The 27,776-nt window shown below is 40.4% G+C and overlaps 2 protein-coding genes across 4 annotated transcripts in view; one reads left to right on the top strand and one right to left on the bottom strand.

Annotated features, from left to right (window-relative positions):
• Positions 1 to 7,931, top strand: part of MRPS27 (mitochondrial ribosomal protein S27) — a 44,498-nt gene extending 36,567 nt beyond the window's left edge. Inside the window, exons 10-12 of one of the 3 annotated variants that reach the window (XM_015848842.1) lie at positions 1,464 to 1,619; positions 5,636 to 5,900; positions 7,206 to 7,931. In XM_015848842.1, coding sequence (XP_015704328.1) covers positions 1,464 to 1,619; positions 5,636 to 5,875 — 396 coding nt within the window. In that variant the 3' untranslated portion in view covers positions 5,876 to 5,900; positions 7,206 to 7,931. Of the gene's footprint in view, positions 1 to 1,463; positions 1,620 to 5,635; positions 6,032 to 7,205 lie in introns of those variants that run through there. The other 2 variants (XM_015848841.2, XM_015848843.2) reach the window with 2 other exon arrangements.
• Positions 7,932 to 11,968: 4,037 nt separating this feature from the next.
• Positions 11,969 to 27,776, bottom strand: part of MAP1B (microtubule associated protein 1B) — a 65,633-nt gene continuing 49,825 nt past the window's right edge. The window contains exons 5-7 of the mRNA XM_015848840.2: positions 19,330 to 25,900; positions 17,256 to 17,494; positions 11,969 to 16,499 (exon numbers count right to left, since the gene is read on the bottom strand). Of these exons, the coding sequence (XP_015704326.1) occupies positions 16,344 to 16,499; positions 17,256 to 17,494; positions 19,330 to 25,900 (6,966 nt within the window). The 3' untranslated portion in view covers positions 11,969 to 16,343. The remainder of the gene's footprint in view (positions 16,500 to 17,255; positions 17,495 to 19,329; positions 25,901 to 27,776) is intronic.

A 27,776-nucleotide genomic window follows, 5' to 3' on the forward strand; every position in this document is an offset into this window, starting at 1 on the left:
ACTTTTCTGGGCAATCTGCAAACATCCTTGTGCTGAAACAGGACTGCATCTGGTGTATCAGGTCATAGCACTAATAAGTATGGGCCATGTTGTACACTGTCCTGTCATACCTGCACAGTAGTGGTCACTTGAAAAAGATATAATCCTGTTTTTCCAAACTTGATTATTTTCTAAAATGTAATATTCTAGTTGAACAAATTTTGTCATCTAAACAAAAAGTTTTCTCTGTCATTACTATTTGGCAGAAAGAGTTTCTATTACTATCAGAACAATAGAAACACTGATTTAGTGTTGTCCTATACTATTTAACTGAACAAGCAACAAGTACGTGTGATTGCTTGAGAAACTCTCAAAATTAGAATTTATGTATTTCCAAGCACATAATTAGAATTTAATTGATTTTTTTATTTTTTTAATTTTTTTATTTTTGATCCTGTTTCAGTGTTGGTAGTTTATGAATTACATTTTAGTGATAAGAATGTTATTTCAAGTAAGCCTCATTTTTATTCTTTAGCATCATATGCTTGTGCCATAAAAATGAAACCACATAGGTACCAAGAGACATTATGCTTGTGGTAAGTTTCATGGATTCCAAGGTTACACAGTTATTGCTTCCAACTGATAAAGATTCACAGAAGGGTAACAGCTCTTTATATTTCTAATGGCTGAACTTTAAAATGCAGTCAGCCTGCATTCAGTAATTTAAATTATGACAATCATGTTATTCCCAGAACAGCAGCAGCATCCATATAGCAATTCCATAGTTTGTATAAATAATACATAAGGAAATAATTTAGTAAGTCCCATAGTGATACAAATGAGTTTTTTTGCTACTTCAGTTAGGAGATGGTGGTTTTCTTGATAACTCCAGGTGGAGAACATGAAAAAAAACTGGAGTCATAGCGATTAAAAGTATACCTTTAGCAGTATGTTGCATGCCACATTTCCATTTTTCCTATTAAATTATCTAGCCCGTGACAGGAATAAATCTTGTTGAATAAGTGATTTCCCTCTTACTTTCACGAAAGAGGAACCAGGATGATCTATTAAATACTGTATTGCTTGAATGTTTTGCAATAACCTCATATTTAGATGTATCTGTGATTGTGTATCACACTATCACGGGGGTTACTGTTTAACATTAGTATTTACAGCCAAGTGTCAGACCTAGAGGAGATGTTAGCCTAGTGCCTGACACATTCTCAAGTGCCAATCAGCAACTGACTCACAAGGAGTTGACAGAGACCTGCTGTTCTGCTTCAGGGACTTCAAAATGTCCCAACTTAGAAGTCCAAAATGAATTCTTCCAAGAAGGAGTGAGACTGCTTCTAGAATTTTTCATTTAGAGTAGTTATCTGGAACTACATGGCAACTTACAAAGTTGTTTGTAAAGTTGACGGTGGTATTAGTCAGATTGCAGTTTCAAACAGTTTATTCTAACAGTGACAAATGTGATTGCACAGGTTGATGTCCTGGAGACTGTTTTACGGTCTGTCCTTGAAGCAAAACCTGGTCCAGAGCCATCTGAAGAAGCCGAAGAAGTAGAGCAGAAGTCAGAATATACAGAATCGGAAGAAATGGAGCAGTCTAAAGTACCCGAGTACTACAGCCGATTCAAGGTAGGAAACTTCTGTTCATCTAAATATTCTAAGCTGTAGATCTCCTTATTACATACTAGAAGATAAGTAAATAACTTCACAAATTATGGCTATTAGACTGACACTCTTCCAGTGCACCAGGAGTCCACCTGGCATTTTTGAACCTGATGTCACCTTACATTTTCACTTACTCAAAAAGGAAGCAGCCTTCAAACAAATAAGTGCTCAAGGCCACTTGTCTTTTGTCTGTCTGCTGGGATTTTATCTTCACTTCTCATACATCAGAATGATAAATCCAAATGCTGTTTGCAAAAGTGGTATGTCATTAGAGATCCATTATCTGACTTTGAGTGGGTTCTTGCCTATTAAAATAAATTGTACTAGATATGAGACCATCCTAAACTTATTGTCCATTTATGTACATTAAGTACAAAAGTTGCATCCTGTACTTTCAGTCTGGATAATAAAGTATATCTTTCTTCCTTTTTATATTTAGCTTGATACAGTGTTAGAACAATATGAAATTCAAACATTACAGCCTAGCTATATGGTATTTTTTTATTATCATCTGGTAGCTATATAAAAAGCCCATTTTATTTTATCATCTCTGATTTCTGTTGTGGTAAAAATCAAGTACCCTGGGTTAAAACTAGTCTGGCTTATAGTTCCAGGTGTAATGCTCTCTTCTTAGACCATCAGTTTCCTCTATTGCTGTCATGACCTTGATCAGCTCTGAATACAGACAGTTGCTCTAAAGAAATTTCAGAAATTAGATGATTACCCTATGGTTTCACATTACCAACACTTGCTTTTCCCTTCTTCTGTTTATATTTATATAGACTATTTACCACAAGTCTTTGAATATTACACTTAAGCACGTAGGACTTTGTATTTGAAATGAATGAGTGGACAGCATGTGATAATTCATGCCTTGATGAATTACAGTGAGTTAGGTAAATACACATGTCCTTTGAAGGAAAGAATGAGGCATTTTTTTTGTGTCTGTCATTGTCCATCCATTGTCTACCCTTGAACAAAATTAATGATGAATGCTCAAAACAATGTCTAAATGTCAAACAGTGAGGAAGAGTGGTGCCAAGAGAATATTTTTCTCATTGCTTCAACCTTTCTTCAAGTTCCATAATTAACTCAATTTTAGGCATTCCGTGATGTAGTAGATGAGTGCCCTGATGTCAATCCAACAAACTACTTTGTTCATCCTTATCTCTAAGGTCTCTGAGAAGTGTAAATCTAAGTAAAAGCATAGCACTTACGCAAAGTATAGGTATGCAACAGTAAGTTATATATAAGAAGCTGTAATTTCCAATTGTCTTGATGAGAAAAATTAGCTTCCAAGACACAATGTCACTCTTGCTAAGTCTGGAAGAGTTATTATACTCCCCTCTCAAATCCATTCAGCCAGCAGCAGTTTTCCCAGCTGACCACCTGGGTGCTGGCACGACAGAGGTGCAAGTACCCTGAAAATACACATAGATACAAGGAAAGTTATGGCTGCTCTGTTGAAAAACTGGTGATGCTGGCATTTGTTGCCAGTGTCCTGGCACATGCTGTTTAATCCCAACACCAAATTGCACTTCTGCTGCTGAGAAGACTGTTGCACTTTGTCTAGTTATGTATTAGCAAGCATGTCTCAGTCTTTCTCCTGGTGCTCAAAATAGTTTTTGTCTCATGTTTGTCCAGTTCTTATCCAGTGGTACACCTTGACATGCAAGGAAAAACACCTGGACTTTGTCTAGTTCTTGCACCATGGTCTGCATGGTTTTCTACACTGTCTTGAACTTCATGTCTAGTACAAACTTCTGAAACAGCTGTGGCAGCCTGTCTAGGAAATCAGATATGTGAGAGGCAGAATGCCCCTCGCCCCCAGCAATCAGGACTTGAGAGCCTTTGGCTATTTCCAGATAAAGCCTTCAGAGCAGTAGTTTAGGATTTTGTGTCTGACACACTCATTCATGTTGTAATTACCTGTTCACAGATATTGTATTCTGAGGCATATTACTCAGTACAGTGTTCCTTAGGCAATTCCTTCCATCTGTGTCAGTGATCAGTGGGCAAGCATTTAATCATATAAATGCTGAGAGCACCCTCTTTAAAAGCAATGTACCTTCTCTATCTGCATCCAGAGCCCTGGAGACTGCTTATAAAAATCAATGAGTTTGCCATTTAAGAATGTACCCTTCTGGTACCTGCAGGATATAGCTACTTTCCTAAATGAGTTTCACTAATGTATTACAGCAGAGCAGAGAAGATTCCAGAGTTCTGTAGTACCAATAATGGGTTAGGAGAGGGGCCCAGCTAGTTTCCAGTCCATTGCATTTCTTCTATTTCAATTTCATACTGCTTAGTTTTAGCATACAAACTCTTTTTAGCACATCCTTAGTAGTGGGTAGTAGGGAGACTCTGTATCAGTTATCAGGAATTGTGTTCCTTTCCCAAACTCAAACCATGCTGTTTTCGTATTTATTCTGGATGTACGGTAAATTCACTCATATCTCAAACAGAAGAGAAATAAATAAACAGATGTTACTAATTTTGGTTTTAATTTGGTAATGTCAGGTTGTTTTTGTTTATAAACTTTGTCATAAAATTAAAGGCAACAGAGCCAAATTCCCAAGCACCTCAGACCTGCACACATACTGTTAAAAGAGCTTTTTATCTGCTGTTGGTCATGTTCAAACTTTCCTGGGCCTGACAGAACAGCAAACCTGTTGTAGTTATGTTGGCTGAGGCAGGGAGAGGTAAAAAGGTATCCGAAGAGGCACTCCAATTTCCCTTTTCAAAAGAAGGCATAACCTTGAGGCTAGAGTTGAGCTGCAGCGCTTCTGCAGATTAATGCAGTGAGTCTGGGTAAGAGCAGCGCTGTGGGCCAGCTGCATAGTGATAGTGTGCAAGCTCCCAGTGATAACTGGGAGTGGAAAACTGAATGTCATCATGCCCTCGGAGTCACCATTTTGTGTGATGATTAATTATCCCATCTTCTTTCAGTTATCTTTCAGTGCAAATCAGTGGGGTTTATTCAAAGAACACATGAAAGAAGTACGTGGGTGTACCTACCTTTAGGGTACCTTCTTTCTTTAAACATTTCAGCAAGTGCCTGTTTCAGTAAAACATTTTATTTAAAAGAACAATCAGGAAAACATGTTCCTATCTAATGAATGAGCAAGGGTTAAGGAATGTGCCAGTGCCATGTTGTCTTCCTCCCCCAGGAAACTCTTTCCTGGCTGTCTGTGTAGCTGCACTTTTAAGGCAATTAATCAGCTTGTTAGAGAGCCATTGGGCCAAATATTCCATAAAGCCAGAAGCAGTATCACTCGATGACTCATTGTCTTAAGTGAATTAATATGTTTATGCTGCATGAGCTCTAAGTAAGTAAAGCACAGAAAGAAGTATTGCAGTTTCTTTGTGAAGCTATATTTTTTTGTTACATTGTAAAATATACCTGAATAAATATTACTTGCTTTAGGTCTATTGCATTTAGTGTGAGTAAACACAGTCAAACCTCAGATCACAGTAACTGTTGGCAAAAAAAAGATGGAAGCTACTTAGCATGCTACTAGTCAGCAAGCATTTAAAGTGATTTGCATCTGTGGAGAGTGATGCTAATGCAGGCAGTGGGGAGCACATCAGTCAGTCAGCTTTGAGTTAAGACACAAAAAAAGGTGCTTAAATTGTCTTTTCACAATTGACCGGTCAGCTGATCTTTGTTTACAGCAGGTGACTACACTTGGAAAAATAAGGAGAATTTCAGTAAGTTAGGGCTCTTTCTTGTTTCAGTTTTATTGCTCAGAAAAACTTTCTCTGGAGGTTAGCATTTCAAGGGGAAGCAGTAATACCTGCTATCACAGTCAAAATCCTTAGCTAGGACAGAATGGCCAGCCTGGATCAACACAGCTAGTCATTAGATTCAATCATCTATGAATTGGTTGTTACAGGGAAGTAAGCTTTGTCACTGATTATTTTGTGACTGATTGTCTCTCTCCTTCTCTGTCCCCATCAAATCCTTCATTCTGTGGCAGGATCTGTACTCTAAGCTGCATTCACTTGGCAAGGTTGAATCTGAAAGCCTGTTAACCCTGACCACCCAGCTCGTCAAGGAAAAGCTGCCAGCGTGTGAAGTGGAGGACATCGCAAAGTATGAGCAGAAGCTAAAGGAGTGGGAGCAAGAACAAGCACTTCTCATTGAGAGAGAAAGAGAAATGAGAGAAAAAGCTAAGCAGGAACTGGAAGCTAGGAAGCTAGCTAAGGCATCTGCTTAATACTGGAATTCAGTCTGCCATAATGGTATGCATTCCTCTGTGTGTGAACTGTTCACTATTAATATTTCACTTAATTACTGCTGCAAATATGACTGTATGTGACTACTACATGCAAATAAATCTATTTCCATTTTCCTGCTTCCTGAAGCAAAAGCACTTGTGGTTTAGAAATTATCGTGTTTATGATATATTTTCCTCTGGTTGGCAGCCAGATGGGGGGGGTGGTATGGAGATAATACAAAGAAACAAAGGCATTGCCTGTGGTGAAAGTTGTAGAGGGTGGAAGAAACAAAAGAAGAGGGAGAAATTTCATACACAAGTCGTTTCAGTGTGAGTTTCTCACAGAAAAGAATGCCTGGGTCACTCTGAACTTAGCCACTAAGAGGATTAACGTATGTTGACTGCTTTCTTTTCCTGCCCACTTGGAAAATTTGGGCTAGTCTACACAGAACTGTAAGCCTACTTTAGACTGTTTTTGAACCAGGGAGTTAGCACTTGCAAAGGCACTTAGATGTGCCTATGAAAATGCTTCCCTGTAAGAAACTGAGAAATTTCCAAATTCACTAACTGCTCCACTTTTCAGGTCAATAGAGAAATAGGCACAATCACCTCAGCAAAGGGGCCTCGTTCTGCACTGCATTTCCTTTTATATTCTGGGCACTGTTTCATGGTTCTATTTTGACCTAATCCCATTTTTGCCTTAGCTGCATACATAATCCCATAGCCTATTATATGGATTGTGAAAATGATTTAGCTATTCATACAGAGCAAAAGAAAATGTCAAGAGAGAGAAGGTGGGTTCTTACATTCCCTGTTGCCACAGAAGCTGATCAAGAGACAATTTTCTGCAGCTTCTTGCAGGGCAAGCTCCTTAAACAGAGGGAGACCCTGACAACAGCCTTTCTGTATGGCACCTTGTTGTGTTAACAGTGATGCCTCAGTATGCTCTTCCACAGTATCTGGGAAGTATTTCCAGTTTTATCATGCACCTGTCTAGCCTTAAAGCTCTAAATCTCACATCACACACTGACTAAATCCTTTGAGAATAGAACATGCTGCAGTTCTCTGAACTTATTTGTAGTTAGGCATCTTACTGGCATTCACCAAATGCTTTGCCTGTTCCCTGTGAGTACACTCACAACTTGATTGCTTTCACATCTAAGAACATGACAGTAGGGTCCTTTGCCCTTTAGGTCAGCAATTCTGTGGTCTCTCCTGTAGTGCTCTCCAGGTGAAAGGTTATTTTTGTGTTTGGGCATGACTAATACAGCGGTAGCCTTTACAGGCAATTTTTATCAATTCTTCTGAAGCTTTTTTTTTTTCCTCTTAGGTCCTCCTGATGCTTTCTAGCCTTAAGGAAGAGTGGGAGGCCAAACACACTTCTAAGAACAATTTGGTTAAAACTGGTGGCTACTGAAGTGTCCTTCCTGTGCCTGTGTTCAGTTTTTCAGCACGGGAACATGGGTTGTACTTCCAAAGGTTCACAATTGATCTTGTACCATCCAGTTTTGTTCTTGACTTCTTGATACAAGAGCCAACTCTTCCTCCACTACATTTTTAAGGCATGGAGGGTCTGCTGTGTGGCCCCAGCCATCCCAGCTGTTGTTCCCATGCCTATGAGATACTATCTGGGTAGGCCACAGTGGACACTGCCATGCTTCTAGCCGCTTGCTGGCATCTCTTCCTTGGCAGCATGCAGAGCCTGTTTCTGGCCCCATCTCTGTGCTCCTCCCCTGCTGGGTGGACATGCCAGGCTGCTAATGCTCATCAGGCTCCAGCAGGCAGCCAGCTGCCACATCCCTGCTATCTCACAGAGCATGCATCACTTCCCACACAGCTAAGCCCCCTTACCATTTATTTAGATTTAACTGCTATAGCAACAGAAAAAAATCTTCCTCTAAGCACTGACCAACCTGTTAATATTGCAGGCTCCCTCCTTTCATTTTCACTTGTAAGCACTGGGTTTGAATGCTTTTGGCCCAGACTGTAGCCAGAACTCTTGACTAGATACAGCCTTTTATCCAGGCGTGAGCTTTAAATAAACTGTGGAGAACAAGTGTTGTGTGATGTTGTCCTCCAGGGGAGATTTTCCTTACCATGGATAAAACATACTCTGCATTGGACTCAAATCTGTTCCCACCTGCCCCCGGGAGAACAGAGAAGAGAGTTTCCTTACAAAGTGCTTTGCAGGCATCAGAGTAGACTGTGCCAGGCAAGAGGCACCAAACCCGGTACTCGTGGCAATGGGTTTCAATCAGTTGTAGCTTAGGGAGCAAGAAATTCAGGCAAGTCTTGTCATGTATTTCCACTCAGCATCACCCTGAGCAAGAAACCTCTTCTGATGCTTCCACCAGCCCCTCACCCAGACTCCTGTTCCCTATCTGGCATGACACTGGTATGTATTTCTTCACAGTGCATTGGTCTTCCATCTTCTCTGCTCCCCCTCCACAAGTCTTACCACTATCTCAGTAGCAAAAAGTTTCTTCCATACTAGTGTCTTCTCGATGACCTAATTTCCCACAGACCTTCCTGTACATTCCTAAATTTGCCAGCAGGCCCTCTTGTCCACTTTCTCTGCTGCACAGCCTCCCCTCTAATCTCCCTATTGATCCTCCTGTACATCCAGCCCCATCCATTTCCTTCCTGCTTGCCCTGTCTCCACACCCTGGCTGTCTCAGGCAGTTGGGCACCCACTGGACCCTCAGAGCTTCAGGCACTGCTCACAATGAGGAGGTTGGGAGCCCCCGTTTACAGGTGCAGTGCACACATACCTGCCCTATGCCTTTAATGGTATTCGCAGTCCCTCCTCTAAATGTAACATGGTGGCCTTTGATGAGTATTTCCTAAAGATATCATACCAGCGGGGCTTAGTAAAAATTGCTTGATTAATAAGCAATTTTGAATTGAATTTCCCATCTTCAAACAGCACTTCATGTGCTGCTTTGTCAGCTCTTGATTATAGTGTTTGTTTGTTTGTTGCTTAACCCAGTTACTATTCTGCATTTGCAAACAAAAAGAACCAGAGTTCCTCTAGTTCTGCACCCTGGTGCATGTTAGATGCAAGCTTACAGCCCAGTAAACCCTCCTCACAAGGCCACTCTCGGGCTTTCTGCAGTGTGGCTGCCTCTTGCTGCATATCAGACAGCTGCCAGACACTGCTGCAGGCAGACAGGGCTGTCATAGTGCTCCCAGGGGGCACCTCTCTTGTTTGTAACACAATCTCTCCATGGACTGCCTCTCCTGGTAATGTTCCTTCACATCCCGTTTTCTTCCATGACTACAGCTGTGATCTGAATTAAAGCAGTTTCAGCTTGTCTCTTAAGAGTGTATTTGTTGATCACTGGAGTGTGTCTTTCTTCATAGTAGTTTTTGAATGATTTCCCTACTTGTCATGCTGCTATCTATGTGATAAAGGGTCCCTGTGTCATGAGCAGTGCATCTGCCTGCAGTCATAGTGCTACATGCACACATGGTGACCACAAGCCCAATGTCCCTGCAGTGCTGCAAATTAGACCAATCCTTAAGGAGCAGAGCTTCTTCAGAATGGCTGCACAAGCTTTGCTGCTGCTGGAGAAGCACCAGCACTGTTAAAGCTCAGCCTTGTGCTGTCAACTCTACTGAAAAGGGAAGTCTGCAGCTTCTCGGTTCAAATCCTCTGCAGACACCAAATACGCTGCTGATTGGGTACACAAATACATAACTCGTTCCACAGGTGTCATTGGAAGAACATTCCCAGTAGAGCTCTGAAGGTCGCATGCATTATTCAGAAGGGGAAAATTACATATTTATTCTCTTGCAGCTCAAGTAAGTGTTGCCCAGAGCCTGGCGCAGACAGGCCCTATTTGCAGTAACACCAGAGCTGGTGCAGATGGGGCTGGCACAAACTGTGTCACATATTCCTCAAAAGGGATGGTTGTGCTTATAAAAGGACACTGCTGCTGGCTTCAGACCTGGCTCACAGGGCACCATCCAACCCTGCAGGTTGAGCTGCTGGGTCTTGATAGGGCTCTTTTGGGGGAAAGTATGGGTTAACTTTGCAAAAGGGTCTAGAGGACAACTGAGTACATCTGTGGAAAGTAAAGTTAAATCTCACTTCCCAGAGGTGTGGTGGTAGGAAACGTTCATTCCAGGACATGGCACTTTTGCTGCAGAAGGAAAATTAGTTCTGATATAAGTAAGGACAAGCTCTGCACAGAGGCATGCACAGCCTTCAGACAGGCCTTCAGCTTTCAATAGAACAAGTGGCAAAGGCCTTAAGTTGCACCAGGGGTTGTTCAGGTACAATGCGTTCAAGAAATGTGTAGATGTATCTACACATCCATAGAGCAGTCATAGACATATGTTGATGGTCTTGTTGGTCTTTCCAGCCTTAATGATGCTGTGAGTCAGCAGTCACAAAGCTGTCTGTCACTGAACTCTGAGCAATCAACATGGTACCATCTCTGCTGCTGCTCTAAAACAGTCTGATACACTCAAGTGCTCCCAGTGTATTCTGAATTGCAAATGCCTGAGGCAAAGAAAAGCACTGGAGCCCATTCAATTGTCAGGATTATCAATATATCTTGTTTTTTGCAAATCCTGACAGTTCTTCCCCAGAATGAATTGGGAACGAAACTTTTGAGTCTGTTCTGCTCTAACACACAGGGTAGCTGCTGCTGTAATTTTATCTTTGGAAACTGTAAACCCTTGCTGGAAACCCTGGGTCACTGTCCAGGAGGCTTGTATTGAGTATCAAAGTGGCTCAGCCATTCAGCTTACTATCAGCTGTTCAAGCTGAGACACAGCTGGGCTGAGATATGATGAGATCCATTCACAACAGGCCTTCACAGGTATACTGAACATAGCTACAGTTTATACAGAAATTGTTAGCTTTGTTTACATAGGGATATAGGCACCCTCTATTTCATGTACGCTGTCTGTCATCCACAGTGTGTGATGTGTCTGTCACGGAACATGCAGCCACTCTGTCAAGTGGAGCTGGCAGCATATGCAGCCACACTCCTCCTCCTGGCACCTCCTCACACTGGGAACAGTGATGCTGGAGCTGCTGAAAGGTGGAGAGGCAGCTACATCAAGTGGTAGGGATCCTCAGAAACCAGCAGATGGATGCTCAGGAAGCATGCAGAACCCACTGATTTGGTTCCTTGGTTCTCAGTATTTTAGGAAATGTAAATGGTTTCCTTTCAGGTGAAAATGGTGCTGTGCATGCAGTCAAAAGCCAGTAAATCCCCTAGAAACTGAGGGCATTCAGCTTAGCTCAGGAGACCCTCATCCTCTGCAGGTTTAGGCTATAATACAAGGAGGACAGTGCTCTGTGGGCTTCATGCAGGCCTGGGTTGATGGAGTCCATGGGAAGTGAGGTAAGGACTGCAGGAGCAGTCAGCAGTGAAAGATTGCTATAGCCCTGGGGATGTGCTGGATCTATGATGCCTCACCATGGACATTACTCAAGTGAATTTGGCATGCCTCTCTTCTAGGAGCCATATAAAGCTATTGCTTCCTCCCAGACATAAAGCACTAAAAATTGGTATTGAACAGCCTCCAGGTCTGGGATGCCACAAAGCAGATCCATCATTTTAGAGAGACCCAAGAGGCCGTTCATGAAGGATTGTAATTTTCCTGTGCCTTTTGAAATGCTTCGCAAACTGATTGAAGTTGTTCACTGACAATGCGATTCTCCCCCTCATAAGCTCCATTGAAGAAAAGATTTCATTTGGCCCTGGAACCAGAAAGCCAACATCAGAGACTGAGCTGGGCTACCCTTTTTCACTGGCATCAGGGGGTGGTCCCAACAATGTATATCTAGAGCCATACCTTTCAATTACAGATGGATAATTAGGATGGCAACCTGACCTGTCCCGTCTAAAACATTCATTTTAATATATTTTAAGAAGGATTGTAATGTTCTTCACCTAAGGAATAAAAGTAATATTTGTTTATTTTCAGATTTCTAAACAGATATTGGTTTCTATCTGATATCTCAACAGTCACCAATACTTTGAGCAAAACCCCAAGTAGCAGGTAATCATGACTGAAGGGAAGGTGAATCTTACAAGTACATTCACACATAAAGACAAGAAACATGCCAACACCTCTTTACCACTTTTGTATTTTATTGTGGAACTGAGTTTATTTCTTTTACATCAAATATCCTCAATGGAAGAGGGGATATTGCACACAAATATCATAAAAGCACTACATATTACTTTCACTGGAAACTAATTTTCTACATTAGATATGACTGGATAGAATAGAAGTGATGCAGGATTATAAGACATAGTACCATACACAGCTGCAGACTGACACAAACACCATTCAGAACAAGAGAGAGGAGGTGTGTGAGGTGCTTCTCAGTAGCAACAAGACTGTTTCTTTCCATAGTTGGGAAGAAAAGGGCTGCATGCAAATGCGTGAAAGCATATTTCAGACTTGTTCTTTTAAAGTTGTGATTACAGCCCAGTCTTGAAAAGGCAGCTCCTGCCATCTGGAGCTCCCAGCAAGTCTAGCGCAGAGAAGCTTTGGATTATTTTTTCTTTTTTTTTTTTTAGTATTTTTTTTAACCTCATGATATTTTGTATGCCACTATTTTATTCAGTCATTTAATTTTTTAGGTTTTTCATAAAGTCACAACAATCAGACCTTGTTTTTTTTTTTTTTTTTAAGTACCAAACATTTTTAAACTGAGTGGACCACATAACTGCATCCTAAGAAATGCTTGCCCCTAATTGCTTTTTAGTGTTTTGTTCAATTGCTACATGAAGAGATGAAAGCTTACGGCTTCTTTCAAATGTAAAGATTATACTTCTCCTTTTCTAATAAATCCAGACCAACAATATTACTATTTCTCTCAACACATCATTACTGAGCAAAGAACCTCTGGCGACAGATGAACAAAGAGAAGCATATGACAGAAATGTCCCAGATGTACAGTAAGCGCTCTTTGGAGCTGACTTGCTTGTAGTGGGAGGGATTCAAAATTCAATTAACAAATCAATTTAATCTTAGTAAAATGAGTACTGGAACTCTCCTAAATAGAGTAAGCTATCATAGACAATTTTTAAAAAAACATTCATATACACAGTTATCTCCATTAACCACTGCATGTAAGGTAATTTTAAAAAATCAAAAGTGAATTCTATGAAAGATGGGATAAAAAGTAGAGGTCGATGACATTGGGCCCACCACAGGACTTTGAAAAGGCATGCACGAGAGGCCCTGTCCAAGTTCAGGAGTGGGGGATGATCTCTAAAGGTAATTCTTCATTGAAATTTATTAAGTAGAATAGTTAGTAGCATAACGATCATGGCTGGGATGCTATTATGGATAACACCATCACTTAAATGGAGTGTCTTTCGCACTCAGATATTGAATCTTTATAATTAGAGTAATCAATAACAAACCATGCTCCTAGAAATCTATGCCGATCAACAGCACTCATCATTAATGTACATGGTACATTTTGATGACTGTTACTAAGCTAATTGTGTAGTATTACGACTAGCACAGTTAGATTAGTTCCACAGACAGGAAAGACATTAAGGGCAAGAGGAGGGAGTTCATCGCTATGTTGCACCCAGGCGTGGTTACCATTTAAAAGGAAATGGATGGAACAGGCATTACAATACCTCAGAGGAGCCAGGCTGGGCTTTTAATATTATTGTAGCAGCAGAAAATGAATGTACATTATAAGATTGGCTTTAACTGCCTTTTTTTTTTTTTTTTTTTTTTTTTTTTTTTTTTTTTTTTTTTAAATAAGTAAAACAAATGCTTGAGCCATCACAAACTTACTTTGAGAGATTTAAGGCTTGATTCTAATTTACAGTAGGATCAAGTGTCTGTAACTTCCCTGATTGTAGCGAAATTGGTCCTGATTCACATTGGTGTGAGACTTGTCTCAGGACCACGGCTGTGCCTAAAACAGACTTTCTACCAAAGCAAAGGTACAAACTGTTTCAGATTCTGTCAGAAAACCAGAAGATCTGTTCCCATCCTCTCAAAAAATTCTAAATCTTACCTACATATGAAAGTAGACAAAGCAGAAAGAATTGCAGAAACAGTACAACTATCCTGTCAAACACGTTGCCTAAAACTTGGAAGGTTGTGTGTTAAGTAAAGCAATTTAAAGTAAATGATTATGAGCCCAGCAAGTATGTTTGCTTTCACAACATAATTCTAACTGCCTTTTGTGCTATAGTCATTCTTATTCTTAAACACTTATAAGGTATAGCAATAAATTAAATAGAATTGCCAGAGGTACCTTAAAAAGAAAAAAGGAAGACACTAAAAATAAATCAAAAACCCCTATAACTGACAAACAGTAATTCACAGCATTGAACAGGCCTTAAGAGCCCACAATTAAGGGGCCCTAAAGCGTAATAAAAAAGAACCAAAATCATACAAATTAGGAGTGCAAACGTATACCTATTAAACAAAAATATCCTAACAATGTAAATCTAAAATAAATTACAAGTAAAGAAAATAAGGTCATAGTTCACTACATTTTGAAATGTAGAACCAGCCATAAAAGCGAATCATACAGACCAGCACATATCCCCATTTTGGAGGCCTTTACACCTTCTTTAACTTTCAATTCACAGATTTTCTTCGATGCAATATATTTCTTTTATTATTAGGGTAAAATTTCTGAGACTAAAGATCCAGACTATCTTGAATCACAGAACTACATGCCGTTCCTCTGCAGGCAGTCTAGAGAAGGAAAGGGAGGAGAAAAGAAGGGGGAGGAAAGAAAAGAAAGAAAGAGGGAAAGGAAAGAAGAAAAAAGAAAGGGAAAGGGGAGAAAGGAAAGGGATAAGCAAAAGGAGATGGAAAGGAAAAGGACCTATTTTAGCTTATTGCTTGTTCTATCATCCTGCGAGATCTTTTGAGTGTTGAAAATGTAGCCTACATCCCTGTTAATACTAGGCAATCATCATCGTGAATCTAATCTTCTGTCATTGCCAATAGATGAATTTTACCCTCAAAATGCCCCCTCTCCCACCTCAAAAAAAAAAAGGTTTTGGTTGTTAATGATTTTCAACTAATTTTACCTCAATATCCATTCTCACTAAAACCTTAAACAACATTATTCATTTACCTTAAAAAACTACTAAAAAAATTGCCTTCACCTGAAAATTCTTCATTTTCCTGTAAATGAAAACTTTTTGTTAAAAATTCATCTATTAAAAGTTCACGCAATGCTAAAAAAGGTTTCTGTACATTTGTTCCCATATTCACTCTTAAATTAAACAAATAAGGTAAGACAAAGGAAGGTTGAATACTGTACAGACTTGCAGGCAGCCTTTTTATCGTTCTGAATATTTCACTAAGGTTTGCAGCTCTGATACTGGACACCCCTTCAGTCTCGCTTTCACAGTACAGAAGAAACTTTCGGGGAAAAAAAAATGCTCATCTTGCTTTGTTGAGCTGTCCAGGTGCAACAGTGAAGTGTTCAGGTGACTAACAAATGCAACTCATAGCACCAAACTGTTTGACCAGTCAGATGGGTTTCTAGTACCACACTCACGCTTCTTTATTGGTGTAACTATGATCCTAAACGGTTGTTTTTATAAATTTGCTGTCTCGACAGTAAAAAATAAGTGCATCAAGTTTCTTTGTACATTCAAGTCACTTTCTAAGGCAAATTTGTCTACTGTACTCCCAACTGCTTTGGTATTTTGCTTCAGTCAATCAGCACTTGACACGGGTGTTTAAGCACATGGACTGGTCAATTCTGAGTGGAGTAAGTGGACTTTCACTGGGAGCATGCCTTAGACCAACAATTCTGCATGTTGAAAGGAAAGTTTTAGTGTTCTGGATGGGATTCTGATGATGTGCATATTTGGCCTATGACTGTTATGGCATGTCAGTATGCAGAGCTCAAATTAAAGTGGAAAAACTGCTAATGAGAGTTTAGGTCGAACGTCCCTTCCTAGACACATTCTGTTTCTTCTTATTTTCTAGAATAATTTGACTTTGTAAAGTAAGTATCCCCATTGTGATAGCTCAGATAGATAAAAAGTTCAAAATTTCTTTTCATACGAGAGCATAAGCAGACTGCAGTAAGCGGTACATCTATTGCCATGAGACTATAATGCAGATCTAAGTAGTTATTACTTTCTCCTCCTACCCCTCTCTTTCTCTCTTTGCCCTCTCTTTAGAGGGCAAACGCCTATACCTGGCAGAAGTCAGTTAGGGTTGCTAGTGCATGGTTTCCAAAAGTTCAGCAGAGATGAAACTGGATCTGTACTTTTGCAGTAATATGAACCCTACTATGGGGGTGCTTTTACTTCCCCTAGCAATCAGCAAAGACTGAAAAATATTAGTGACTTGCATCACCAAGACACAGTATAGTATTTGGCAGGTATATAGTTCAGCAGTTGAAACAGATGGGTCGAAATTTTAGAAAAAGTGTTTTCAAACTGAAGAAATTCTGGAAACGAAGTTTAGTGTTGTGGTGCATGGCCTGTTCTTACAGTTCTATCTTGCATGCGGGAAAAGATTCATCTTGCATAACAACAGTGCTGCTGCTTGCCAGTACCATGATGTTTAGCTCCTGCTGTTTCTCATGTGTCTGCTGGTACCATTCCCTCATCACTTCTGAGTCATGGGTTGGGATTAAGGTCACCTGCAACAACCAAAAGGGAGCTTTTCAGACATGGACAACAGAAACAACTGATAAGAAACAACCAATAAGAAGCAAAAGTTGAATTTGCAACCAATAAGTATGCTTTCCTTTCCTAAAGAGTGGATCTTTATGCCGTAAGTAGTAAGATAAATGGATAGATAAAAGGAAATAATTATGTAGATAAGATAAAATGACTGTAAAGAGGCGTCTTATTGACGTAAAACCTTGTCTCTCTTCTGTAAGATGTTGAGATGCAGCTTTCCAGAGAAGCTGAAAAGCATAGTCTGCACTGATAGCCCTTTAGGTTATGGCCAAATATTTTAATTATTTATCACAATGAAAAACGTGAGAAGTATCCAACTGCACATGACTGCTGTTCAAACTATGGAACGTTCACTTTTTTTTTCCTTTGCAAGTTTTCCAAGCTTAGGTTGCATATGACATAATAATAAATAATAGATTATTATAAATAAATAATAAGTAATAAATTGCCGAATAACTTGTAAACCAAGAGTTTCAATCTGTTTTATTTTCCAGAGACAGATCAGAAAGGTTAAGAATAGGGGAGCAGCTAAGAACGTTGCAGCTCTGTGCTTCACTTGAGTTTCTGATCACATCATTAGCAAAACAAGATGCCCTGGCAGGGAACCTCACATCCTGAGCATCCACTGTCCACTCGAGAGCTGCTCTGGCTTTGCATGGTTGCTTCCCAGATAAGTTTTTATTTCCAGGCAGAAATATGAGCAAAGAGCCTACCTGCATGTTGCTCTCCCATTGGGCCTTGCCTTCTAGCAGGGAGTCCAGAACTGCCCTGCTTGGCTCCTCAGCTGCAGCATCATTCCCGCTCACCACATAGTAGGATGACCGCACTCTCTTGAAAAACTCAACATCAACATTCTTGCTATTGCTGTGGTTCGGAATGTACACCAAATCCAAATACACCGGAGGTCCTGGGGGCACTGCCATGAATTTTGCTGACTTAGTAGTCCCAGGTCCTTTGGAAATGAAACAACAAAAGAATACATCCCAGGCTCATTAAAAACAGGCATTTTTAATGACTGTTATCATTGCAGAGGTGATATTAAGATAGCTACTGTTGATTAAGCATAGGATATTTGTGTGTCTTCTGAAACAAATGCAGCATTACCCTTCCACACCTAACGACACATTCTGTTTTTCTTGCATCCCAATTGTTCTGGGAGGAAAAAAACTGAATAGACCAAACTAACTGTATAATGCAATGAAAACTCGCTGCCACACAACCAGATATTGATTGAACCTTTCCCAGTAAAATGCTACTGTACTCCAAAAAATTATTACAATGATCTGAGGGTACTGAATCACATTCAGTAAATAGCAGTATTAATTTCTAAGTTAAGGAGCACAGCTTTTCAAATGTCTTAGATCTGCATCATTATGAAACCTAGAGTTATACAGGGAGCCATGCAGATTTGAATCGATTGTTACTTACATACATACATAAATCAGCCCCTTCTCACAAGAAGTTGGGAGAAGCTGCAACAGCCAGTGCATTATCTAACAAATGCTTCAGTCAAAAGGACATTAAACTTTTAAACATTCGTATACTTATACTTGTTCACAGTGTGAACTGGCAGTCAGGATTCAATAAATAATTGCATTCAGATGAGGATTGTGTATATTTTATTGGCCTCTTCATGACATAATAGAGAATGATGTCTGCTACACTAAATTATCTAAGCAGTACACTTTATTTATGGTCACATGCTGAAGGGCCATGGAAGTCCATTACAACTGTCTAACATGGTCTAACATTCATCAGAGGGCCACATTGATATTCTACTACCAAACGTGAATATCAGATTGGGTCTTGTCTTAAACTCTAGTGGACTCAAGGAGGAAGAATCCAATATAGAGGTGAAGTGTTGGAGAAATGTACGGCATTGGGAATGATACTGCTGCTTTGAAAAGCATCCACTAGGAAAGGCATGCAAATGGTGGTTTAAGAAAGAACAAGCAGATGACTTCAAACAGAGAAGCTGTGGACAGCTGAACACTGGCCCACTTGTATTGAACCCCAGATCTGCTGCTAGTAGAAAGGTTTTAACAGAGCATCAACCCTGATGGCAGCTGCAAAATCAAAGTATTTTCAAAATTCACTATAACAAGATCTGCCGGAAACAACTTATTAGCACAGTGCCTTCTTAAGTAATGTAATTCGTATTTTATTACTGCTCAGAAAACACAACAGTCATTCAAAATGACATTAACTTTCTGTGTGTTTAGTCATCACTGATGGCATAAGACTTTAACCGGATTATGTGATGTACATGCTTAGTCCGCTGTAAGTGCTCTTACTACCGTTATCATATTCTAAAATTCTCTTTTAAAAAATAATCCAGCAAAGTAATAAAAGCATCTCATGTCCTAGAGTATTTTTGCCCCTTACAAAATTAAACTGCATTTGTTAAGAGCATTGTACCCATGTGATTCTGACAAAAAAGTGTGTCACTTCACTACTGAATTCATACCACCTAGAAGAGTAGTACTTTTAATTCTATTAGTTGGTTAACAATTTAGACAGCTGGTATTAAGCTTTTTATACTTGATGTACTTACTCTTAATTCTTTACATCTTAGCAAACAGACCTCAAGTTTCTCAGATTACAAGAGTTAATTCAATGAATTTCATTCATTTGAATGTGTCCTTTACATCCTGGATTTATGTCTAAAACACTGACTTTCTTTGAGAGTTTGCTGCAAACTACATTCTCAGTGTTTATAAACGCAACCTAACTTCACTGCAGCAGCTAGGGGAATCTTAATACTAGAGACTAGCAATCTGCTTTTACCTGAGGTGGCGGTCTTCGCTGACTTGGATGCTGTTGTATTCACTGCATTCTTGGTGTCTTTATCTTTCTCTTCTGCTCGGGCCTTCACTTCTGGAGTAGAGATATTTTTGCTTGCCTTCTCCACAGACTCCTTCTTTTTCGGAGAAGCTGTTTTGGAGCTTTTTTCCAGGGAATCTTTTGCGGCTGGCTTTGGAGAAGCCGCTTGTTTTGATTTACCATCACTTTTTTTAACAGGAGAAGATGACTTGGTCTTAGTGCCTGTTTTCTTGATTTTAGTCTTTTCTTTAAGATCTTTCTTCATTGGTTTACCCAAATTCTGATCGATAGGCAAAGCCTCTGGATCAACCATGGAGACATCAGGGTGCCTAGGGGAAGGGCTGCGATCCTGCATTGGGACAGGTGGTGGATCAATGTGTTTGTATGTAATTGTCTTGTCTGTTGGAATGGTTTCTGACTCATCTTCCGAGTCAATGTTAGCATCTGCAGTGATGGAAGGGCATTCCTCAGTCTCTGGAGGAACATCTGAGTCAGTCTGAGAGGGGGCAGATTCACTGACTGAAGTCGGAGGGGTTTCATCGCACTGCCGCCCCTGCTGCTTTCCCCCAGAGGGTGGCTGTGCTCCCCCAGACTGAGTCAGCAGCTTTTCTTGGTCTTGAGATTGTTCTTCACTTGCAAACCACTCAAGAGGATTTGGGTTGATAAATGAAGGAGAAAGTTCAGTTTTAGGATGCTTATATTCGCAGGATGACACAAGGCATAGATCAACATCCTGACGGGATTCTGCTAATGATTTTTCTGGAGTAAAATGTGCGCTTGCCTCATACGAATAGCTAGCACCTTCAGGTGATCTGGTGGCTTTCTCAGTTGTCTCAAATGAATAATCTGTGGCTTCAGGGGACCTGGTGGTTCTCCCACTTGTATCATAGCAGTAGCTAATGGATTCTGGTGACTCGGTGGTTTTCCCCATTGCCTCATATGAACTATCCATATCATCAAGTGGTTGGGTACCTTTCCCAATTCTCTCATACGAATAATCTGTGACATCAATAGATTTGGTGGTCTTCCCAATTATGTCACAGGAATAATCTGTATCACCAGGTGACCTAGTTGTTTTCCTTGTCATCTCATAGGAATAATCTGAATCTCCAGATGACCTGGTGGTCCTTTGCATCATGTCATAGGAGTAATCTGTATCCCCAGGTGACACAGTGGCCTTTTGTACTGAGTCATAGGAATAATCTGTGGCCCCTGGTGAACTGGTGATTTTCCCTCTCATCTCATAGGAATAATCAGTGGCCTCAGGTGATCTGGTAATTTTTCCTGTTGTCTCAAATGAATAATCTGTGGCCTGAGGTGATCTAGTAGATTTTCCAACTGCCTCATAGGAGTAGCTAATATCCTCCGGTGACCTAGTGGTTTTCTCTGTGGCCTCATAAGAATAACTAAGTTCCTCTGGTGATCTGCTGCTTTTCTCTGAATCTTCTTTTTCTGGGCTGGATAAAGGTTCTGGGCTGTGCTTTGTAAGGGTTTCTTGTAATGTGACAGCCTGGTAACCAAACAATTTATCAGAGGACACTTGCAGTGACAATGGAGATGTGTGACTAGCAGACACTGCTTCTGTGACTGCAGAAGGTGAATCTGGAAAAGTAGGAGAGTACAGAGGAGAAGATTCTCTTGGAGTTAATGGAGATAGGTCAGACTTTGGTGACAGCTTTTCTCCTAAGCTCTGAACCTTTTCTGAGGTAAAAGAATGAAGTGACATATCTCTGGGTGGAACAGCTCCTGAAAAGGTTTCTTCTGGTAGTGGTGAAGTTACCTGGGAAGGTGTATGAGCTGATGAGCTTGAAGATGAAGCTTCAATTTGAGAAACTGAAATAATTTCTGAAATATCCTTCTCCTGAGAGTAAGGTGTATGCTCCACTGGGGAAATCTTCCTCGCAAAAGTGGGCTCCTGTATATCTGAAGGGCTATAATCTACTTCAGTCGGTCCATTTTCAGATATATGGTGTATACCAGTGCCTGCAGTGGGATATTCGGGAGACTGCCTACTGAAATCCATTGCTAAAGACTGCTCAGGGGATTCCTGGCCAAATTCTACTGACATAGTTGAATGTTCAGGAGATCTGTGATCATGCACTGGAGTTCTTGATTTTGCTGTCTTAGGTGAGAAATCTGGTGGAGAAATGGACATAGGCCTTGGGCATTCCTCCTTAGATGGAGACATTTCAGTTTCTTGAAACGTTGTTGGTGTTTGAACAACGGAGACTGAAAGGGAATCATCAACTTCTGTTGAGTGAGGGGATCCAACCTCAGCATGCAAAGAAGGGGATACATCATCAGTTGTTGGTTCTGGAAATGAACTAGTAGCAACAGATGCTGTGGAGACAGAAGCCACTCCTTCAATATGTGAATAGGTATCTTCTGCTACAACCTCATCAACAGGAGTTGCAGACTTGTCAGAAACAGTACCTTCAGATATTGACATTTTGGTGTCTTCTTTTAAGGAACCAAACTGACTGATATCTATTTGAGTAGGTGAGAGATCACCAGTCAATTTCCGTTCATCCAAGACTAGTGAAGACTGAGAGCTGCTGGGTTCCGTATCCTCTGTTTTTCTTTCTAGGCTGAAGCCTTCCTTAATTACCATAAACTCCACGCTTTTCTCATCTTGTTTTTCTTGGAAAAGGCCCACTGAACTGGCTTCAGAAACTGGGCTCATCTGAACAGGCGACTTTTCTTTTTCAGGTTTTCCTACAGAAGGACTTCCATAATCTCTGGTGGGAGATTTTACATCAGCACTCAAAAATGTATCATAAGAGGTCTCTGAACCTATCAGTGGGGGACTCCGTAGAGGTGAGAGAACCTTTTCAATAGGAGATTCTGAATCTGGCACAGGTTCATCCATAGGGCTTATTCTAGATTTTGCGAACTCATCTTTGACTTCACTGAATTCAACACTAACTGGAGCTTCTGATGACTTTTCACTTGTTTCAGAGGGAAGCTGACTGGATTTTTCATCAGTGGGAGACTGATAGTAAGGTGTGTGGCCAGCACTACCAGCAGCAGATTGTGAGGGAGATGCTACTTCTAATGTTTTATCTTCAGGACTTGCACAGTGTTCTTCAGCAATTTCTTGATGTACACTGGGCAATGCAGTAATGGAGGCAGTCTCAGCTGAGACCTTGATCTCATTGGGAGTCAGAGAGAAGTTCACACTACGTTCACCCAGTGGTGTTTTGGCAACTGATGATGGAGGGGACAAACTATCAGCTGGACTCTTGGCTGGACTACGTTTCCCAGTAACATCAACATCTTCCGGACAGGTTTCTTTGATTTCAAACTTAGCAGTTTCACTTTCTTTTTGCCGGTACACATCCTGGAATGCAGATTTACAGAACTTGTCTTCTTCTAATGAAGAAGGTGGTGAGATGGTAGAAGCTGAGGCATTATAGTCTTTACCTTCTGTGGCCTCTGTTTTGGATCCTTCAGATAATCCATTAAAAGCATCTGGAAGTGGAGAAAGTTTAGGTCTACCGAACTCTTGAGAGTACAGTGATGTTTCATACTTGGTAATGTTCACATACTCCTGAGAAGGCGATTCGCTTTCCTCATTGTTAGTTTCATCACTCATGACATCCCGGGGTGTAGACATTTCATCCATAGGAGTTGGTTCACTAGATATTTCAATAGTAGACTGTGTATAACCTGAAGTAGCTGTGAATTCCTCAGGCTGATCTTCTCTATTTTCTTCATCAGAAACAGTGGCTTCACTTTCTGAACCACCAGGTAATGTCTCATCATGGATAGAAGAGGCTGGTTCAACTGCTGGAGACTGAGGCTCTGAGCGTTTTGTTGGTGTAATTATGAGCAGGCCATATTTATCTTCAACATCACCAGCTTCTGCAGCTTTGTCTACCACAGCCATCACATAATCTTCTTCAGCTTCTATTTTTTCAGTCTCCTCTTCATCTCTGATGTCTTCTGCTTTGTCTTCCTCCTCTTCTTCGGTCTCTTCAGTTTCTGCCTTTTCTACTGCTTCTTCCCTGTCCTCCTCAGCCCGTTCATCTGATGTCTCGTAATCTGCCTTTTCAATATATTTTTCGTCTTTATTGTTAGCATCTGTTTCAGCCATTATTTCTTCTGAATAGTCATGAATTCTTCTTGCTTCTTCCATGTACGGTTTTTTGGTGTCAAGTGATGTCTTTTCTTCCTCATCTTCACCTCGTTCTTCAGCTTCTTCAGTCTCTGCCTTTTCCTCATAATCTCCTGCTTCAGACAATTCTTCCAAGCCAGTTCCCTCATCTTCAAACTTTTCAATGTCAACAACTCCGTGCTTTTCTACAGGTTCCAGTTCTTCAGGTGTTTGTTCACACTCACCCTCAGCCTCTGTGGTTGTTATGCCTTCATCAGAGGATTCTGCAGGTCCTTCATTTTCTAATTTTTCCTTTTGTACTTCAAAGGCCTCCTTATGTTCTTTGCCAGTGAGTTTCAGTTCATCCTCAATGAGTGCAACCTGAGGTCTTGTTGCTTTTATTGTTTCGACTTCTTCAGCTTTTAATTCTTCAAAATCCTTTGTTAAATCTTCTGGTGAAGACATTAGAGACCTTTCTGCTTCCAGTTCTTTCCCACTAGCAGTCATTTCTGCAGCTGCTGCAGCTACTACAGTTGTAACAGCAGCTCCAACTGCTGTGAGGGCAGTTTGTGCTCCACTGACTTTGCTCTCCTTCTTAACAGTCTTAACTTTTCCTTTTTCCTTTGCTTTTCCAGCAGGTACTGCTTCTTTTTTAGCAGGTTCCTCCTTCTTCTGTGGTTTAGGCTTTGCTGCTGGTTTTTTGGCTTCAGCTGAAGGAGTAGTTATCTTCTTTACTTCTTTAGGAACCTTCTTGATGTCCTTTTTGGCTTCCTTTTCTTCCTTCTTAATTTCTTTCTTCTCTTCCTTTTTAACTTCTCTTTTAGCTTCCTTTGGTGGGGATTCTTTCTTTACTTCCTTCTTAACTTCCTTTTTCTCTTCCTTTTTCATCTCTTTTTTAACTTCTTTCTTGACATCTTCTTTTTTGGGCTTTTCCTCCTTTTTGATGGGTGTTTTCTCCTCTTTTTTAGAAACTTCTTTCTTTGGTTTTTCTTTTTCATCTTTCTTTTCTTCAGGTTTTGCTTTGACTTCCTTTTTCACTGACTTCTCCTTTGTTACTTTTGGTTTTACATCTGTAGCCTGTTTTTCAGGAGTTTCAGATTTCCCTAATTGCTCTTCCTTGCTGTTTACATCTTTTTCTGCCACAATAGTTTTGGTTTCGGGTTTCACTGGTTTCTCTTTTTTAACTGGAGTTTTTTCTTTGCTTTCTAATTTCTGTGGCTTTTCTGGTACTGGACTAGGCTTTGCAGGCTCCAGCGTTTCTTCTTTAGATTCTTTTTTGACAGTCTTGCTTGGTGTTGGCTTTGCAGCAGGCTTCAGACTCTCCTTGCTGTCTGTTCGTTGTTTCAGCTTCGCTTGTTTCACAACTGTACTAGCGATGTTTCCAGTCAGGTCTTTTTGTGTAACCACTGGTTGTTTAAGGAAGTCTAAGTGTTTGAGTTTTTCTAGTCCTTCTAGAATATTATATTGGGTGCTGTTTCCAGGAAACAGAACTCGGACTATTTTTTCTGCAGGATTAGCAGGATGCCACACAATCAGGGATGAGACAGAAGTGAAATAGGATAATGGAATGTCTAGTTCTTGGCCATTTGGTAGCAGAAATTCAGCTTTATCCTTGCTAGTACCACTCCACTGATGCATAAAATACTGCATCTCTTTGCTACTTTTGACAGGATTAAGCACGTACATCTCAAGTTTGCCAACTCCCATTTTCTGGAATAAAATGATTGGGTCAATTGTATTGCCTACATTTCTGAAGAGAGGTTCTGGTTTCATGGACAGCTTATTTAAGTACTGGAGAGTGAAGCAAGCTTCCTCCACACTTCTTTTAATTCTGAAGCTTGGATCCATGTTCTTCAGGTTCTCAGGTACATTAAGGAATACAACTCCTAAATCAGGTGAGATCAGATTTTTCATCCAGTCACTGTTGGTAGTAGACCCTTGAGATTGTTCCTCTTCTAATTCAGCTATCTTTCTCTGAAGCATGCTATTGATTCCCGGCAGGTTATCATCCCCAATATGAGTGAGAAGAATGGAATCTACCCTGTCCAAATGTCGGATAAGCTTCCAAAAGCAAGATTTTCTTTCAGATCCTCCATTGATAAGCATATTGAATCCATTCACTGCAAACAAGGCAGAGTCCCCTCTTCCACCTGGGAAAATATAACAGCAGGGCTTGGAGAGTTTCAAGAAGCCTCCTGAGGTTGGAGGCTCTAAAATGTCAAAGGGCGATGGCACTTCTACTGATTCTGACAGGTATTCTGTAAATTCAGAAAGTCCTTCCATTTCAGGCAATATGGAAGATGAGTTGAGCTTAATGTTAATGAAGTCTTGAAGGTTGTGTCTGTCAAGGTTGGAATTTTTCCAGTCCCCTTCCTCGGGGCAGAAAAGAGTTAAGCTGGCTTTGTTGGCAGGGTGTGTGGTACTCAGTAATTCACCAATCTAGGGTTGTAAAACAAAAACAAGAAAATGCATATATATATATATATAATTTTTTTTTAATGTTAATTAATGTCAGAACATACTATTCCCTGATCCTCCAGTCTGTTAGCAACAGCCAATATATTGCACTAACCCTGCTTATACTGAATTTGATTTGCCCATTCATGGGTTATCTCCCTGTCCTTATCTAAAGCCATGCACTGTTTCCATCATCTTTTCACACTCTGCTCTGCTGAGGAGTGAGAAGTCAGCATGGTGGTGCTGAGCTGCCTCTGAGTGCGAAACCACCACATGCCGTAGTGTGAAAAGCCTTTTTTTTTTCCTGTTCTAATCTGAACCAAAACCCAGCATTAAATACTTGAATAACTTGAAAGTCTTGGGCCACGGACTGAATCAGCAGAAAAAAAAGACGCGTATATATATGTATAAATGAATGATGTTTGATTGCAGTAGACCCCTGTGGGCCTCTATGCATGCCTTGCTTCTTTTCCTTGTGTTACATTATTTATTTTCAGCATTTACTAAAAATAAAACTCAGCAAAGATGCAGCGTCTGCTATCCACACAAAAATAAACCAACCAATATCTAAAAAAAGCAGAGCATAAATATTTTCTATTATCTTCCTTTGTCAACCCTACATAGCATTCAAACCATTTGATAGGAGTATAAAGACATTTCACTCATATGTCAGAAGAAGAGCAAACTTTGTCTGAAAAAGGGCGAATAAAAATGCAAAAGAAAACAAAATGAAAGCAGTATGTACAGAAAAGGATAAAAGACAAAGAAAATGGGAGACTTATTCTAGTTGTGCATCACAAAAATAAGAAGGGCAGCAGAAATCACAGCTCTGAAATGGCTCTTGAGGATAGTCACACTGTCTCTGGGATCAGGGCTGAAAACACATTATAAGGGAATAAAAAATCCATTTCTTTGGATGAATAAATCAACGTATGTTGCATATATAAGGTGATAATTAGTGTACAGAATGTTTGTCATGTGGGCCAATTTTCTGTTTAGATAAAAAATTGTGCAGTAATCCAGTAAGCTAACGTATATGTCAGGTCAAGGTTGGGGGTTAGTTTAGTCTAGTTTGTATTACACCACATTTGGATTCCTGCTTCATACTTCTCAATTCAATCTTTGCATGCTCCTAAAAGCTGGCACATATAATGCAGATAGTGTTAAGCTACTGGTAATGCAGGCCAATGAAGGGTTCCTAAAAATTACTGCTGGCATATATCTTATCTGCTAGGAACAGCGAACTCAGTAATTTCCCTGAAAAGGCCTTAATAGATTTTCAAGTACAATGACAGTTTCCTAGAGTCATGGAATGGCTCAGGTTGGAGGAGACCTTAAAGATCCCTACTAGATCAAGCTGCCCAGGATCCCACCCAACCTGGCCTTGAATGCTTCCAGAGACTGGGCATCCACAACCAAACTGGGCGACCTGTTTTATGGCCTCACCATCCTTTGAGTAAAAATTTCTTCCTAACATCTAAACCTAATCCTCCTCTCTTCAAGTTTAAAGCCATTCCACCTTAAAAAAATATCAGACCCACAAGCTGCAATATTAACAAGGTTTCTGCTCAGATTTCTGAAATATGTGAAGTACTGAGAAGTCAAGCAAGGCTCAGTGACAACAAGCTGGAAACCACACTTTTGAAGGGCTGTGCTAGCTGGCAAGCATATCACTCACAGGGAGCAGCCACGGAATCCTCCTTGGAGCCCATGGGAATGTGTCTCATGTGCCATGCAGAAGAACCCCTGTGGCTCTAACATGTTGCCAACCATCACCACACCGCTCTCAAGCCAAACGTTTGGATTCCTAACTAATGGTAGGTTTCCAGACATGCAGAAATGGAATCGGGAAGGCCAA

This window comes from Coturnix japonica, chromosome Z (genome assembly GCF_001577835.2).
Source record: "Coturnix japonica isolate 7356 chromosome Z, Coturnix japonica 2.1, whole genome shotgun sequence".
NCBI lineage: Eukaryota > Metazoa > Chordata > Aves > Galliformes > Phasianidae > Coturnix > Coturnix japonica.